Here is a 16,409-nt window from a genome sequence, read left to right on the forward strand (position 1 = left end):
TGGTAGATGCAGCTGAGACCACAGATATTAAACACAAATACCTAAAAAATATAACTCAGTACTCACTGCAGTGAGTGACAGAAAGCGCATTTTCTCGTCGACGAAAACGTGAAGTCACGGACAGACGAACAGACAGACTGACTGACGGACAGACAGACAGACGGACAGACAGACAGACAGACGGACGGACATGACTAGCACATTAGTGCATTTTTTCCATAAATGAGAAAATGCGCTAAATATATGAAGGTCTTAAAGTGGACTACCTCGTGCAGAGTTTCAAATCACTAATCAGGAAATCTTAATCTCATTAGAGCGGCAATTGAAGAGTAAAAAATTTCGGAACGTAATACGAACATGTATGGCGCGAACGCGGGAACTGGACAAGCAAGTTTCTTGCCCACTTGACCTCGCTCAGCGTGGTTTGCCCTGAAATGCAACGCTTGTGATATTATCTAATTTCTTGCACGTGCAAGAGAAAAGCTTTAGTATCAATTGGGGGTAGTTAGGTTTGGTTGGTACATGACGTTTATGGTGTTGGTAGGTGGTTATGGTGTTGGTAGGTGTTTATGGTGTTGGTTTGCCTGCTTCGGACTAAATCAATAGAGACGAGGTATTGAGAGAGCTTATAACGAACTAAAAACATATTTTTTTATCAATTATAATTTGTTCAACCATTAAAGAACCGCAGGTTAAATTCTGACATGAAAATTTAGGAAACAGTTAAAAAAGAGCATTGATATTACAATGGTAATATAAAAAAACTCAGTCATAGTTCTACGGTTATATCACAAAAAAAAAAACGCAATGATATTACCACGGCAATGTCATTACTGCGGTAATCGATCTCAATCGTTTGTTCCAGGCGTCGTACGCACGAATCCATGCATTGTTTATTGAGGAATGTTCAATTACCACCGCGCCGACCGTTCTGCATTCAGTTACACTCTCTTATTTCTCTGCAATAACCATTCTTTCAAAATACATATTTCTCTGTAATTTTCTGTCTAGCAAACTCGTTCATTTTTCTGTAACAACCTCTTTTTATCGAACTCATTAATTTTTCTGTAATGACCTCTTTTTCGAACTCATTAATTACTCTTTAATAACTTCTTTAACGAACTCATTCATTTCTCTGTACTTATCTCTCTATCAATTAACTTTTGTTATTCCTGTAAAAAAATTGTGAGGTCCAGTCTAGAAATTTTTTATCTTCTACAGAGCTAAGATAAAAAAATTATCATTTCAATTTGTTTTCACTGTTCCAAGAATTTGTTGTCGTTTTTGTCTGTTGTTTATCAATGATTTTTTTTCAATCAATTTTTTGGGCTCGCTTTATGATCACAAATATTCATTTCACTTTTATATTATTTTATACGCAAAAGTTCGTTGGTCAATAATATTTCGTTTGATTATGGGACATCAATTAATTCATCATCGCCCAATACTCTTGATTTTTCAGCGTCGTGACCTTGGCGTTTCTATACAAAAATTTCACAACTATCAGCATTTAAATAATATTAAAAAGTAATTATAATAATAAACAGGTAATACATCAATAGAAAGTCCGTGGTAATACTATTGGCGACTCACGGTAATTTTACTTAGTATAGCTTTAAATAAGAATGGTATTGATGACGGTAATTGCATCAGTTATCCGTGCACTAAGACTTTAGTGAAGTCAGAGTCAACCAATTCTTTGGCCGCTAATTGAAAAACATTCCTGAAATGTAAAATTTATTGCATCATTTTGCGTTGTTGCCTTGACCCGCATGTTCTTGTGTGCCTTGAACCATCAAATTTTGTAGTCAAAACTAGAAAATAATTATTGCTGCGATGGATCGCCCAATCTTTTCAAATATGCATATCACTTCGCGCTTTCCGAAGAGTCTGTATATTGACGCAGCCAGCATCAGTGCTTTGGGGCTGAAAATAACGTGAGGGGATGATATCTTGAACTGGTTTATTCTAATGGTTTTTGTTCTTACAATTGATGGATCCAATTCTAAGAATGGCTGGACCGAATTGGTAGCCTCAATCCTGATTTATACAGTTGCTGGACTATGTAGCCCAATCCTGCTTAATACAGTTGCTGGACCGGGTAGCCCCAATCTTGCTTAATACAGTTGCTGGACCGGGTATCCCCAATCTTGCTTTATCATGTCGGAAGCTTTCTCAGCAACCATGTACGTAGAAGCCATAGTGTTCGCTGAGACCACGTGAGGCATCACCGACGCGTCGACAACCCGTAAGCCCGACACTCCGCGAACTCTGTTGTAAAATAAATGGACAGCTTTCATTTATGTTAATTTGAAACGTAACTCTTCTGGAAGATTTCCTATTTAAATTGTAATCTTTTCAATTTATGTCAAGTTTTGCTGGAAATCAGTTAAATAGTCTGGATATTTTATCCATGATTAGAAATCGGATAATCGAGGCTTTGTTTATTTTCTAGAACTCACGCCATGAGTCGGTCTGTCAGTCGGACCTGTAAGGTCTGAGTGGGCCCTTCGGTCCCATGTAGCGAGAGTGGGTCAGTCGGTCCTTGGCAGTCAGAGTATGTTCACTTTAATTTATATACATAGAACATTAAGCTGCTAGTGAACTGTCATTCCTTCACCCACAGGAGTCTGGGGGACACCACCCCCATTGGGTCGGTGGGGGGGCTCATCTTAGCGGTGCAGCAATGGTGGGCGTCCTGCCCCACGACGTGTCGAACGAAGCACTCCCAATAGCCGTCCGTGTCTCGGCCGTACCGCAGGCAAGCTTTAAGACTCTGCACTCAAATGTTTCGAATTAATTGTCTTATTTGTCACTAAATTCCTTGTTTCAGAATTTTATTAAATCTTAAATATATTTAACGTCAGTTTCAAATTTACTAAAAGAAAATTTATCTGTAAATACTGTTATTTCTCTTGGACCAGAGTGTAAAGAAGATCGAAGCGAACAATTTCAACAATATTATTATATTCCGCCACATTGATACATTAGTTTCCATTAATTAGCCATTAACTCACCGTGTCAGGCTGGGGAAGCAAAATTTCTCGCATGGCGGTGGTATTCATCACTCGGAAGGTCTCTCGTATGCCTGCGGTAATGTTAAGGAGAGTGCATCGAGTTTCAATTGAAACATTAATCAGTTGTGCCAGCAAGAAATGAATTATGAATTATTCAGAGCAGGCGAGTCAGCAAATTTGATTAAGGCTGAATGCATTAATGAAATTTTAATTCTTCAAATCTAAACTGTCTACTAACGGACTTGAACTCAACGCAACAGCAGGTGGTCGCATGCTGAGGTTGTTATACTACACAGATACGCACCTTTGACCATCAATTTAAGATCGTACGGATCCTGAAAAAAGTTGTTTCTTATCAGCGGAAGATCGGCCACATCAGCGGACCTGAGACTGACCAATCCGCGACTGCGGGGCCGCATCAGAACAACGCGTGTGGCGAGAGTGTCCCGCAGCACGTGCGGTACCGTCAGTTGGGTATTCGCCTGTTGGCATTGTCATATGAATACATACAATTATTTTGTTGAAAACACAACTTCACCAAGAATTTTATAGCAAAGAAAACACCATTATCGCTTGTCGTCGTTTGGAAAAGATCCGGTCGTCGGGCCTGTTTTTAGATCTCCTGTGGACAAGTCACGAAAAGTACAAGAATCGGTGACAAGCAACATCAGGTCTATATATTATTGAGAGCTGACATCACTATGCTATGCTAAGCAAATTCAATGATGATATGATGAATTTTCTTGGCGTCTTCTTTGCTTTTAAATTCGTGATTGACACATACATTTTAGGCTTCAAAGATTCAGAAGGGATACTAATTTACTCACAACAGCGCACCTACATGTATATGACGTCTACTCTAAAAGTAATAAGTTTTATTCAGAATCGTATTGTATGTTTCATTGTCCTAATTTTAATCAAGAAAATATTAAGGCCATAGAAACATATGGAAAAAAAACATTAGAGCCAAGCAAAGAAGTTAATTGTTGCCTTTTCACCTTTTTTTCAAGCTCTAGTGTCGGGAGGCTGGGTGCCAACGTCCAGGGAAGGTCGAGGTCAGGCCAGTCTGGGTTTCCTCCTCCCAGATTCACAAAATTATGAGCCATGCTCCCCATTGATTCTGACAATACTCCTGAAGTAAAAAAGTGATAAATTTATAATCTCATAAACTAAACAAGCTCAAATTAATACAAAGAAGGCAACAGAGAAGATTTCCACGAACGAGCTATGTTACATTTTGTGTTCCTATAGCTTGTTTGTCTTTTCTAGTAATGGGATGCAAATATCAAGTCCTAATTCATTCTATTTGAATACTCCTTTCTGCTTGTAGGTAAAGGATTTTGTGACTTATAGTACATAGTTGATTACTATCATAAGTAAGTCCCCTTATTAATCATACAAGCTAGCACCAAATGTAAATCTGTTCATATATTTATTAACAATCAGATAATGGACAAGAATATTTTTAACAGGAGGCGTAACACGTATCTATAATTACCTTCACATATATGTTAGTAATTTTACAGCCGCCCGTGAACGATAATTCACTATTCTAGCCGACATTTCAGCAATCATCATAATTTTTAAAACTTGAATAATATAAGTTAAAATACGACTCACGTGTACTATAATTAAGCACAAACTTTTTAGCTCCTATAATATTTTCAATTTCGATCATATCTATCAATGTGTGTAATCACACATCCTATCCTGACATCCCTATGAATTTCTGAATTCGTTCGTGTTCTTCTTTATCTAAATTATGTTACCAATAACAAAGAACACGATGCCAATTACCAATACCAATACAAAAAGAACACGATACAAATTGCCAATAACAATACACAAAGAACATGATACGAATTATCAATACAATACACTAAAAACAATTATGTGTTACTAATACCAAAGTGTGGTACTGTAGCGGATCTCGCCACATAGAACCAATTTTATGTTTATCATATTAATATTAATACCCATAACATCATGTTTATCGCATTAATAATTTGCATATCATCATAAGAATAGTCCAAAGAAATCTCATTTCAGCCGTTTGGCAACATCCTGCACCTCCCTCCCTCTACGGTCTCCTCTTTTCTATCGTCCATTTCTCTCTCTCACATCGAGCTACCAGCATCTCTCGTAAGTTCTTTAACTTAGAAACCCCGCTCTTAGAATATCTTTTGTATTCAGTTGTGTTAAGTGTAAAGTTAGCGCAGAGACATTGCAATTTTTGAGTAATTAATTTTTGTCATGCCGTAGAAGCTCACGTGATACGTATATTGCTCACTTGTGAAATGGTGTCGTGAATAGTGTATTAACATAGCCATATTTCGCAGTGACCCCACATCGGCGAACATTCCTGCCCCTGCAACGTGCAAACTCCCGTCTCTGTCAGCATCTCTGGCAGCATCTGTGTCTGCATAACGACGTCATCTCTGTTACGCTAAATATCGTGCCTAGTCGACTGAAGCCGTCTCTATCTGCGTCTCTGTCAGCGTATTGACGCCGTCTCTGTCTGCGTCTATGCCAGCATCTCTGTCTGCTTCTCTGTCTGGAGTGTCTGTCTGCATCTCAGTCAGCATCTCTGTCTGCGTCTCAGTCAGCATCTCTGTCTGCACAACGACGTCATCTCTGTTACGCTAAATATCGTGCCTGGTCGACTGAAGCCGTCTCTATCTGCGTCTCTGTCAGCGTACTGACGCTGTCTCTGTCTGCACAACGACGTCATCTCTGTTACGCTAAATATCGTATTACACCACCAAGTCAAGCGCCTCGTCTTCATCACCAACCCTGGTCTTTACGAAACGATACGAAGAATCTGGAAATTTCTTTTTAAACGTCGCCTGACATCATTGGAAAGTGATGAGTAAATCCAGATAAAAAAAAATCCAAAGAACAGACGGCGACATAAATGTAATTTCTTTCCATTCTATATATCTCAAGGCTAACAATTTTCAAAGACTTTTTGATTGTAGTTTGTGACTTAATTGCTTAAACTACAGAAACTAACCCTCCATTTTTGACATTTTAGAAGTAAATTAAAATCATTTTTCAACGAAAACTCTATTATTATTAAAAACTAAACCTAAAGTTGAATTCAAATCAATTTGCTATACGGGTTGGAAAATGTCTCACTCTAAAAATTTTTGGAAAAACTCAAAAATATTGTTTGCAGCGTTCTGTGCGAACTCGTGTACATCCGCAAGAAATGCCACCCACCGCTTCTTTTTAAATTGTATTCGATGTAAGTTTTCGGGTTGAAAATATCTTTAATAGATATTGTGACACCAGGTTTCACCCGCCACTGCATCCCAAATCCCGGGTGGTTGTCAAGGTTTTGGCCCACGCCAGGCAGCGCCGAAACCACTTCGATCTGCCCAGCGAAGCCAAACTCATACTATTAAAATAGCGGTTTCAGCGCTTATTAGGCCGTAGGCCTGTCGCTGATTCTTAACATCACAGAACATTTACAGCATTTTACGGTCTCGAACTCGCAACTCACTGCTACAATTTTGATGTGCTTAAAACCGCCCGGCCTCCTTGCCGATTTTGGCCAGAAACTGTCGCACAGAGCTGGGATCGAACCCGCGCCTCTCTGCTCCAATCTTGGTACTTTGAACTGTAACCACTGGGCCACCATCGAATTAATTATCGATCGAATTTATTATCGTTGCTTTCAATGTTAAATTTTGCCACCGCGAAAATCTATTTCGATTCGAAAGAAGAGATACTGGCGGTAAACTGGCTACGAAAATGAGTTGCGCTCAAAAATTTAGAGCTCACTATTTAATATTGGGCTACCAAAACATCAAATACAAATTGCACTCGACAAATTCTAAAATTACGATAAAATAGAAGCTCATGCACCCCTTCCATTCACCAATCATCAACCCCAGCAATGCAGTTTACTCACCCCTTCCATTCACCAAACATTAACCCCAGCAATGCAGTTTACACGCCCCTTCCATTCGCCAATCATTAATTAATTAACCCCTGTAATGCAGTTCACTCACCCCTTTCTCTGTCAACATTTGGGGGGGCCCAACCCCCGACAGCATGAGAAGCTGGGGGGTGAACAGCGCCCCGGCGCTTAGCACCACCTCTTTCGTGGCCACGACTCTGTGGGTCTGTAGGGATAACGGTAAAACATTACAATAAATTATATTACGTTACATTACAAACAACACAGCACCACTTACTTCGTGGCCATGACTCTGTGAGTCTGTAGGGATAACGGGACCACATTACAATACATCACATTACAATGCATCACATTACATTACATTACAATGCATCACATTATATTACATTACAATGCATCACATTACAATATATTACAATACATTACATTAAATTGCACTACAAAGGGCCCCGGGACCATATTAACGGGAGCCATATTCCCGACAAACAAATATTTTGGGCGCCTTGTATTTCAGCGTTAAACCTAACGATATTTTCTCTTATTCAAATAATCTGATATCAATCGACATATGTAAGTCACAATCGAGAACTTCCATGTATCGCTATGAAGGGTGCGTGTGTGCTTGTGTGGAAACTGTCGTTTATTTTCTGATAAACGTCTTGTTTAAAATGAGGAAGCGTAGTGTTTTCAATAGGTCGTGCTTACAATGAGGAACTGTCGTGTCTTCAATAAGTCGAAAATAGTCAGACAATTCACCATTTCTTAAAAATGAAAACGTTTTGGAGACCAGCTCCATCATCAGTTCAAAACCTAAAACACAGGCACAAACAATTAGCAATAAATTCACATTGAAGCATAAATCGTCAAATGAGAAACAAACAAAATGAAGCAAACACGGGCACAAATCTCTCTATTTACAATTTCGAGGGGATATGAACTGTTAGCGGCATTTAAAATAGGCTTTTGTTTAAAAATATAAAAGGACTATAAAATTCGCAAGTCGGAAACACCGGTCGTGGAGGCTAAAATTCGAAAATCACTATCGGACACTGGCACGTTGCACTGCTCGGCATGGACGCGTGCTGCTGAATGAGAGGGATGCGCAAGCAGGTTTCCTGTTCTAAAACTCCTTCCTTTATGTACCGCCAGCCTAGTATAAAAGTTGCGAGATTTCATACCGACATACGCTGATGCGCATAGCGCACAACTATATTGATAAACTAGGGACGATTGCATAAGAACAGGGAGTGTGTCTTTATATTTGAAAAAAGAATTGATTTTAAAATTATTTACCAGCAATACATGAAGATTTACATTTGGGAGGTATTTAGAGAACAAACCTTTCGACTCTTTAGCCTTAGACTCAGAAGCGTTACCACCCGCCATAGACTCCCGCTTCTGAGTCTATGGCTAAAGAGTTGAAAGGTTTGTTCTCTAAATACCTCCCAAATATAAATCTTCGTGTATTTCTAGTGAATAATCTTATAATCAGTTCTTTTTTCAGGCATAAAGACACACTCCCTGTTCCTATGCGATCGTCCCTAGTTTATCAATATAGTTGTGCGCTATGCGCATTTACGTATGTCTGTATGACATTTCGTAACTTTTATACTAGGCTAGCGGAGTATAAAGGAAGGAGTTTTAGAACAGGAAACCTGCTTGCGCATCCCCCTCATTCAGCAGTACGCGTCCATGCCGAGCAGTGCAACGTGCCAGTGTCCGATAATGATTTTCGAATTTTAGCCTCCACGACCGGTGTTTCCGACTTGCGAATTTTAGAGTCCCTTTATATTTTTAAACAAAAGCCTATTTTAAATGCCGCTAACAGTTCATATCCCCTCGAAATTGTAAATAGATAGGTTTGTGCTCGTATTTGCTTCATTCTTGTTTGTTTCTCATTTGACGATTTATGCTTCAATGTGAATTTATTGCTAATTGTTTATACCTGTGTTTTAGGTTTTGAACTGATGATGGAGCTGGTCTCCGAAACGTTTTCCTTTTTAAGAAATGGTGAATTTTCTGGCTATTTTCTTTGCTTTTAAGGGGAGCGTCTGGGGTAAAAGTCGAAATTTTTGGCTTTTCCGGTTTTTATGCTCATCTTAAAGCTTACTTTCTGCCACATCGAACGGTACTAGAACCATCTCTGTGCGTTGATTTATGCGTTCACGACAGATCCCGAAAGGGGGGAGGGTGGTGGGGTCCCTTCACAAAATCCTATGGAGATAATTACGGCTAAGCTCTATAAATATGCTGTCGCTGGACCTACAGATCAGTTACCCGACAGATATCATGCGGAGAGGTGTCGATAAAGTTATCATCTGCACTGCTGACTGACTTTGAAGTGAGCTAACGCTTACTTTCGGTATTTAAGCTACGTTACGTGCCTTTACATAGCGCGCCACGGTTTTCCGCCTTTACTGAACAATTTGAAAACATGAAAACCTCTCTCACGCCAAACCTATCTCCTCCTAGAGTTTTGAAGCTACATCAATGAGACAAACACCATTCGATTTTGAAAAAATCTACAAAAGTGTGTATGCGTTTTTCTAATTTCGTTATAGTTTAGATTTTATTCCGCAAAAAGGGGGGGGGCGGGGGGTAAAATCGAAAAATTTCCGAAAACTTTATAAAGAATGCTTCCACACCCACAAAAATGAGAATTTCAAAAAACGCATACACACTTTTTTAGATATGGTCTTCACGCATCGAATGATATGTGTTTCGATGTTGTAGCTTTAAAATCCTAGGAGGAGATAGGTTTTCTAAAGTACCCCTTTTTTGGCCGTTTTCTATAAATTTTACGTTTTCCTTCATTTTTTTTGAAAAATTTACACGAATAAAAAAGTCTTAGAATTTCGTTTTACATACGTATACCAAATTTCGAATCGATCCGTCTGTAAATAACCGAGATAAATTTGACCCCAGACGCTCCCCTTAAATTTTTGATAAACTTGCGACTTAAGCAGTCAAGTGATTTTAATACTTCAATAAGTCGTGTTTACAACGAGGAACCGTCGTGTTTACAATGAGTATAACCGTCGTGTTTTCATTAGGTCGTGTTTATTAAACGACTCACCTGTCCTTTGAATTTGTATTCGACTCCACGAGCTCGCTTCTGCTGGTCAAAGGTGATCTGCAATAAGCGAGTTGGTGAAAAGCATTTCGCGAGAGTGAAATGAAGTATCGAATGAAGTATCGTATCTCAACCACCAACTGATAAAAGCAACAGCAAGTAAGCAATAATCAACACCATGCAATGAATGATTGCCGCCACTAGCAGGGGATTGCAGACGCCTTCGTAAAACTGGTCAGAGATTCACACTCGCCTGATGATGATTGTCGAGCGATTGTCCACTCACGCGGTGATGATTGGCGAGTGATTGTCCACTCACGCGGTGATGATTGGCGAGTGATTGTCCACACACGCAATCAGCCCACGAGATGCCTGGACGTATAAAAGATAATCTTACAGCGCAACTAGTTAAAAGATTGTATAATAGCAGGTTAATTTAAGTTGGGATTGGTGAATTGTACTACATATTCAGTGTGGGAACTTTTGTACTGTCGTTATAATTGGAGCTCTTCGTAATATTTGGAGCAACGACCCTTCCCTAACAAAGTTTGGATATCCAGACCCGATTCAGCAACAGGTGCCGCCTAGGACTCGGGAAGTACGTAAATCAGCCGCTAATGTCCGCTTCTATGAAGCGGAGAGGTATGACTCGGCCAGGCCAGCCCTTGTCATACTCTCACGACACACTAGTTTCACTCTCAGGACGCAGTTATCTACTTTCAGGACACTATAAATGAGCTTCTGACCAGGGGCTGATTTCGATCGGGTGGACAATTACAACCCCAGAATAACTGAAGCCGACTGTATAGCGACTTCAGGAAATAATCCAACACGTTAACCCAATTTTGTTAGGATTTAAGTTTTAGATTCTATAGGTCACACTAGTTATAAATACTGCGTTAAGTGACTGATGCAGAGTAATTGGTTTCACCGGTGCTTCACTGACCGATGTTGGATTTGCCGCCCACAGTGTTGAAGGCGACACCGAGTTCGGCAGCTGCGGCCTTGATAGCCGAGCGCAATTTGCCCCACCGCTGCACTTGGGAGACGGAAACTGGGCCCGCAAAACCTCGGTATTTCTCTGGCGGAAAAGTAAAATTTTAGTCGTAACGAACAAAGTTATTAGCTACTATTCGAACGTTTGCACTAATATGACAGCCAACTAAACAATTGAAGTAAGATGAACGAAGTAGAGTCCGAGAATTCAAGCTTCCGAACTTTTGTGAAAGGGAATTGCCACAGTAACTTATGCAAGAGTAATAGTAGTAGTAATAGTATTAGTAATGGTAATAGTAATAGTAAGAGTGATAGTGATAGTGTATATAGTAATAGTAATGGTAACAGTAATAGTAATAGTAATAGTAATAATAATAGTAGTAATAGTAATAGTAATGGCAATAGTAATAGTAATGGTGTCGCGTAGATGAGGCTAACTTGGCTGTTGCTAATTCTGATTCTAGAAATTACATGATTTGTACAGCTTGCTGTTTGCTTTGTACATTCTACTCACTAATCTTCATTAAATAATTTTGATACTCACACCTTTAAATTCTCAACCACCTCAATTTTCAAGCATTACAACTCTGTTCATTAATCATCTACATAGATGAGATCCAATATATTTCCGAATAACCTCACGAAATTCAGTTCATAGATTATTTTTGACAGAAGAAACGACTATGCCAACACGTGGCAAAATCCAAAACATCCACAAAAAAGCTCAGTGCTCTCTAGTTTCCACTGTACCGCGGATTAAAAACCTAAAATTACATTTCTAGGACTTTTTCTTTGGACGAGGATCCTAGAAATAAAATTCTATTTCTAGGACGAGGACTTTTTTTGAGCATCCATCACGCGATCCCCAACATAACCACGTGAAATTAGAGGCTTGCGAGGACACTGGATATTCCTCCCATGTGTTCCCATTGGCTGGGATGTTCATTTGATTTTTTTACTGTCAATCATTCCCCAGTGACATGATAACATATATTGGGGCTGTGCGATCAAGATTCCTGAACAAGCAATTTTTCTATTTTTACCGTCACAATTACGCTCGAAATTTGCGTCCGTGGTCTCTGGAGAAGAAAAATTGCTCAGAAATGATAAAAAGTAGGGATTAATTCACTGTAATTTGAGTTGTTCTGAGATATATTTTCTAAATGTTATCATCATATTCGTTTAATGCTGTTATAGGTCAGGGATTTTATAGGAGGAAATTTTGAATGAATCATATACATGACATCAGACTATGGCATTAAGTCCAGCTATTGCCTGAACTTTTTTTGCCAATAGCCTTGCCCATCAACACGAAGATAATGAGGTAATATGTACCTTTACTTGGTGTTCTCTCTGCTTGGTAATTCTCAAGTTTCTTGAAGTAAGGCAAAACTGAACGGTAATCCCATCCTTCGTTGCCCAGATCCTTCCAGGAATCGAAATCGTATCCACTGCCGCGCACGAACAACATGCCGTTGACAGTGGAGCCGCCGCCAATCACTCGCCCGAAGTACGCAATATTTTTCTGCGGAACAACAACATATCTGTTACAAGTTCACTGTAAATCGATGCAACTTTAAACTTTTCTCTTTTTACACTGAATCTGAAATATTTTTCGGTGCAGCCGTGGCTCATAAATTAAACTATTAAATAAGCCCTGAAGCCAACGCAGAGCCTCATCAATATGTCAGCATGCGCTTACTACACGCAGCCCCAGAGCTAGTAGCCGCAGGCCAGGCTGCAACACCGTAATAATGGGGCCATACTTTCCAAACTCGCTAATTGAACATAAGAACTTACGCTCTATTTTCTTGGCTACGATTGGTGGATTTTGCTTGAAAGACCGTCAATGATTGGCTGATGAACTTACGATCTCTGAACTTTTTTTTTGAAAGTATATGCCCTGGGCCGTGTGATCAGTGACACACTGCCTAAAGGGGATAGCGCCGTAGGTCTTCAGTCAATACTTTCTTCACTCATAAGCAGGTAGTTTTGAATCTGGCCTTACCTACTCTGGCTTAGCCTCTCCTGGCCAAACCTATTCACGCTGCCCCGACTCAAAACCTTCTCCCAGTCAATAACTGGGTCATCCTACTCATTTGCCAAGCCTCTCTAACTTCCAACAGTTAATCAGGTTAGGGTAGGTCCGTTCAGGTTTGTTTTGGGCGAAAAATTGTTTCAAAGTGCATATAGGTTAGCCCATGCTTAAATTGACCATGATCTAGCGGTGGTTGTGGTCATACGGTGTTATGGCTTTCAACACTTGACTTTATAGGCTGCTATGAGCTCTAACGAGCTTATCCACGGAAAGGAATATGAATTTAATTAAGTGTGAAGTTGGTAAAGTTAACCTATGGCCCACCGCTTGGAACCCATTATCTAGCGATAATCTCGTCACGATTTTCAGATAATTTTTTTACCTACTTTGTTTATCAGCCTACTTGTTTGTAAGCCTTCCTAATTTGTCACCCTACCTCGTTTACCACCATACCTTAAGGTCCTGTATTGATGCAAACCGAATGGCCTCCACCCGAGGCTGTCATTGCGGCAATGGCTTACTCTGCCGGGACTGGACAAGGCGGCGTTGTCTTCAGGCTCGGAGGCGACACTGACGGAGGCCTGCCCCAGGGCCAACAAGGGGCTCCAGGCGAACGGGACTACGGACTCGGGGGGCGCCGACCCCCCGGCCTCCAGCAGCAGGACGGTCGCCTCGGTCTCGGAGAGCCGCGCGGCAACCGCGCTGCCCGCTGTACCGCCGCCCACTGCAGTCAAGGCAATTATGAGGATAATTGAGTTCGTTTAGATTATGAACCTCCAATTGAATATATTAAGCCTTCACGTGTTGTGATAACATTGATAACATAGGGTATTAAATAATATTGCATTATATTATATTATATTATATTATATCATATTATATTATATTAGAATGTATTATTAAGTTAGGTTATTAAGGAAACTAAGTAGCATATCGTTGTTGAATCATAGAAATATCAATTCATTATGCTACTCATATTTCCTTGCAACTAAAGGGCTGGAGGAAATCCTATAACTTCGGGTTATCTTGCCTAAATCATTTACGCTGAGCATGCGAATCTATACATTATTGATATTGAATGAAACAATATTCTTTCATGAGAATATTTAGTGAATTAATTAGAGTCGGAAGACTTGACTCACCCACGATGGCAGCTAGGATGAGTATAACTCACCCACGATGGCAGGATGAGTATAACTCACCCACGATGGCAGATGCGTGAAATGAAGGAAACTTGCGTGAAATGAAGGAAACTTGCGTAAAATGAAGGAAACTGGGAGAATGAAAGCACTTAGCGGAACGTTGATAATTTTTCTACGAGTGGAAAATATTTTGGGTGGACTAAATGGAATATAGACGCGCTGTCAAATTATTATTGAATAATTTAACTTTTTTTTTCGAAATTAATGAATTTTTATGCTAATGCAGACAACTGACGGTATTTCAACTCACGGTATTCAACTTATGGTATTCAACTCACGGTATTCAACTCATGGTATTCAACTTATGGTATTCAACTCTTGGTATTCAACTTATGGTATTCAACTTATGGTATTCAACTCTTGGTATTCAACTCACGGTGCCAACTTAGGGTACGCACACAGTGAGAGCAGGTTGCCAGCGTGCTGGTTACCTGCTCAGGCTGGCGCCTGAAACCATAGAATACAGAAGCCTATTCGTACAGGTTTTCACTGTGAACACTTACATTACTATCCTATGTTCATTCTTGTGGCAGGTTGGAGCAGGTTGCCCGCGCGGGCAAACCTGCTTTCACTGTGTGCGTACCCTTACGGTATTCAACTTATGGTATTCAACTCACGGTATTCAACTTACGGTATTCAACTCACGGTATTCAGCTTGCGGTATTCAACTCACGGTATTCAGCTTGCGGTATTCAACTAGTATTCAACTTACGGTATTCAACTCACGGTATTCAGCTTGCGGTATTCAACTTATGGTATTCAACTCACGGTATTCAACTCACGGTATTCAGCTTACGGTATTCAACTTATGGTATTCAACTCACGGTATTCAACTCATGGTTTCAGCGCAGGTATCGCTGACGACTTACCTAGGCATGCTTGCGTAGTTTTGTCATTTATAAGATGGAAGAAGTTAAAAGTTTGTGCAATATATGCAGCAATGTTGAAAAATTCGTTCCATAATAAACTTACGAATGCTTACGCATTAAATCATCTCTAAGCATTCATCTCCTATGTTATGGGCAAACGCTTAAAATGAGCTGCAATGTAAAGAATTTTTTGTACATGAGAGAATTACTTCACTACGTACAGAAGCGTGCATTTATTAACATATATGAAGAGTGCAGAGGTAACACAACCGACAGGTCGTGTCGTAAGCGATGCAATGAAGGAGATCAGGTCAGTGGTCCTAGCTTATATTTGTTGGCCTTGAAATAAAGACAGGTTTTTGTCAACTTTATATGAAATATAGGTACGTAGAGGGTGTACGTAGAGGGTGTACGTAGAGGGTGTACGTAGAGGGTGTACGTAGAGGGTGTACGTAGCGGGTGTACGTAGAGGGTGTACGTAGAGGGTGTACGTAGAGGGTGTACGTAGAGGGTGTACGTAGAGGGTGTACGTTGTTAGGCTTATACAAAACGACAAACAAATTGAACTTTTATTTTAAAGAAGACTGGTCCAAAGCTTAAGGGAGCAGACGCATTCACAGAATAGTAAGGATAGAACCAAGTCTAAATAAATAACGTTTGGTAGCGGTTCCAAAACAGGCTNGGGGTGTACGTAAAGCAGCGGTGTGCGTAGAGCAGGGGTGTACGTAGAGCAGCGGTGTGCGTAGAGCAGCCTCGTACGTAGAGCAGTGGTGTTCGTAGTGCTGGGGTGTACGTAGAGCAGCGGTGTACGTAGAGCAGGGGTGTACGTAGAGCAGCGGTGTGCGTAGAGCAGCCTCGTACGTAGAGCAGCGGTGTACGTAGATCCATGAGTCTACGTACGTAGCCTCGTGCGTAGACTCATCAGTACCATGAGTCTACAGCTGCTGGTCAAACCAGAAATGACATTCCTGGATCAAGAAAAAGCAGCTCCCATGGAAGGTAATTTTGATAGCGTGCGCCTAGTGAGGCTATCAGAAACACACGTGCAGGTACGAAGCAGTTGGCCATGAAATGTCTGAAATGTAGGCCACGGCTTCCTGTATATTGTGTTTGCCTCTCATTAGTTCTGAAATGTTAACTTAGTTATGAAATTATTTCACAATAAAACGATATATAGATTGATGCTTCAGGGAAAGCTCGTGGGTAATTTTATAGCAGTTTGTGTAATTTCAATTAACATTTATTTATAATTGGGAATTTGTTTATTGTCATTTCAGTTTAAAATTTAT

The 16,409-nt window shown here is 40.2% G+C and overlaps 1 protein-coding gene across 1 annotated transcript; it reads right to left on the reverse strand.

Annotated features, from left to right (window-relative positions):
- Positions 1–1,946: 1,946 nt before the first annotated feature.
- On the reverse strand, positions 1,947–16,188 carry LOC108680558 (glucose dehydrogenase [FAD, quinone]-like). Its single transcript, XM_018169414.1, has 13 exons — positions 16,164–16,188; positions 13,571–13,773; positions 12,347–12,536; positions 10,962–11,096; positions 10,269–10,387; positions 10,019–10,075; positions 7,034–7,147; positions 6,240–6,393; positions 4,016–4,149; positions 3,322–3,499; positions 3,018–3,088; positions 2,625–2,776; positions 1,947–2,271 (listed from the first exon to the last, which is right to left on the reverse strand). Exons 1-13 carry the CDS (start codon positions 16,186–16,188, stop codon positions 2,118–2,120), a joined length of 1,686 nt encoding a protein of 561 aa, XP_018024903.1. The 3' UTR covers positions 1,947–2,117.
- Positions 16,189–16,409: the final 221 nt, after the last annotated feature.

The sequence above is a fragment of the Hyalella azteca genome, unplaced genomic scaffold (genome assembly GCF_000764305.2).
Source record: "Hyalella azteca isolate HAZT.00-mixed unplaced genomic scaffold, Hazt_2.0.2 contig10411, whole genome shotgun sequence".
In the NCBI taxonomy this organism is placed as follows: domain Eukaryota; kingdom Metazoa; phylum Arthropoda; class Malacostraca; order Amphipoda; family Hyalellidae; genus Hyalella; species Hyalella azteca.

Excerpts from the sequence above, each read along its gene's own strand:
- LOC108680558 (XM_018169414.1), bottom strand. The coding sequence starts at position 16,188 with ATGGCCAACTGCTTCGTACCTGCAC. Across the intron at positions 6,394-7,033 it reads AAATGTTGACAGAGAAAGGG|ATCGAAGTGGTTTCGGCGCT; the intron begins GTGAGTGAACTG and ends TTCGCTGGGCAG. Across the intron at positions 3,500-4,015 it reads CACTAGAGCTTGAAAAAAAG|GCGAATACCCAACTGACGGT; the intron begins GTGAAAAGGCAA and ends CAATGCCAACAG.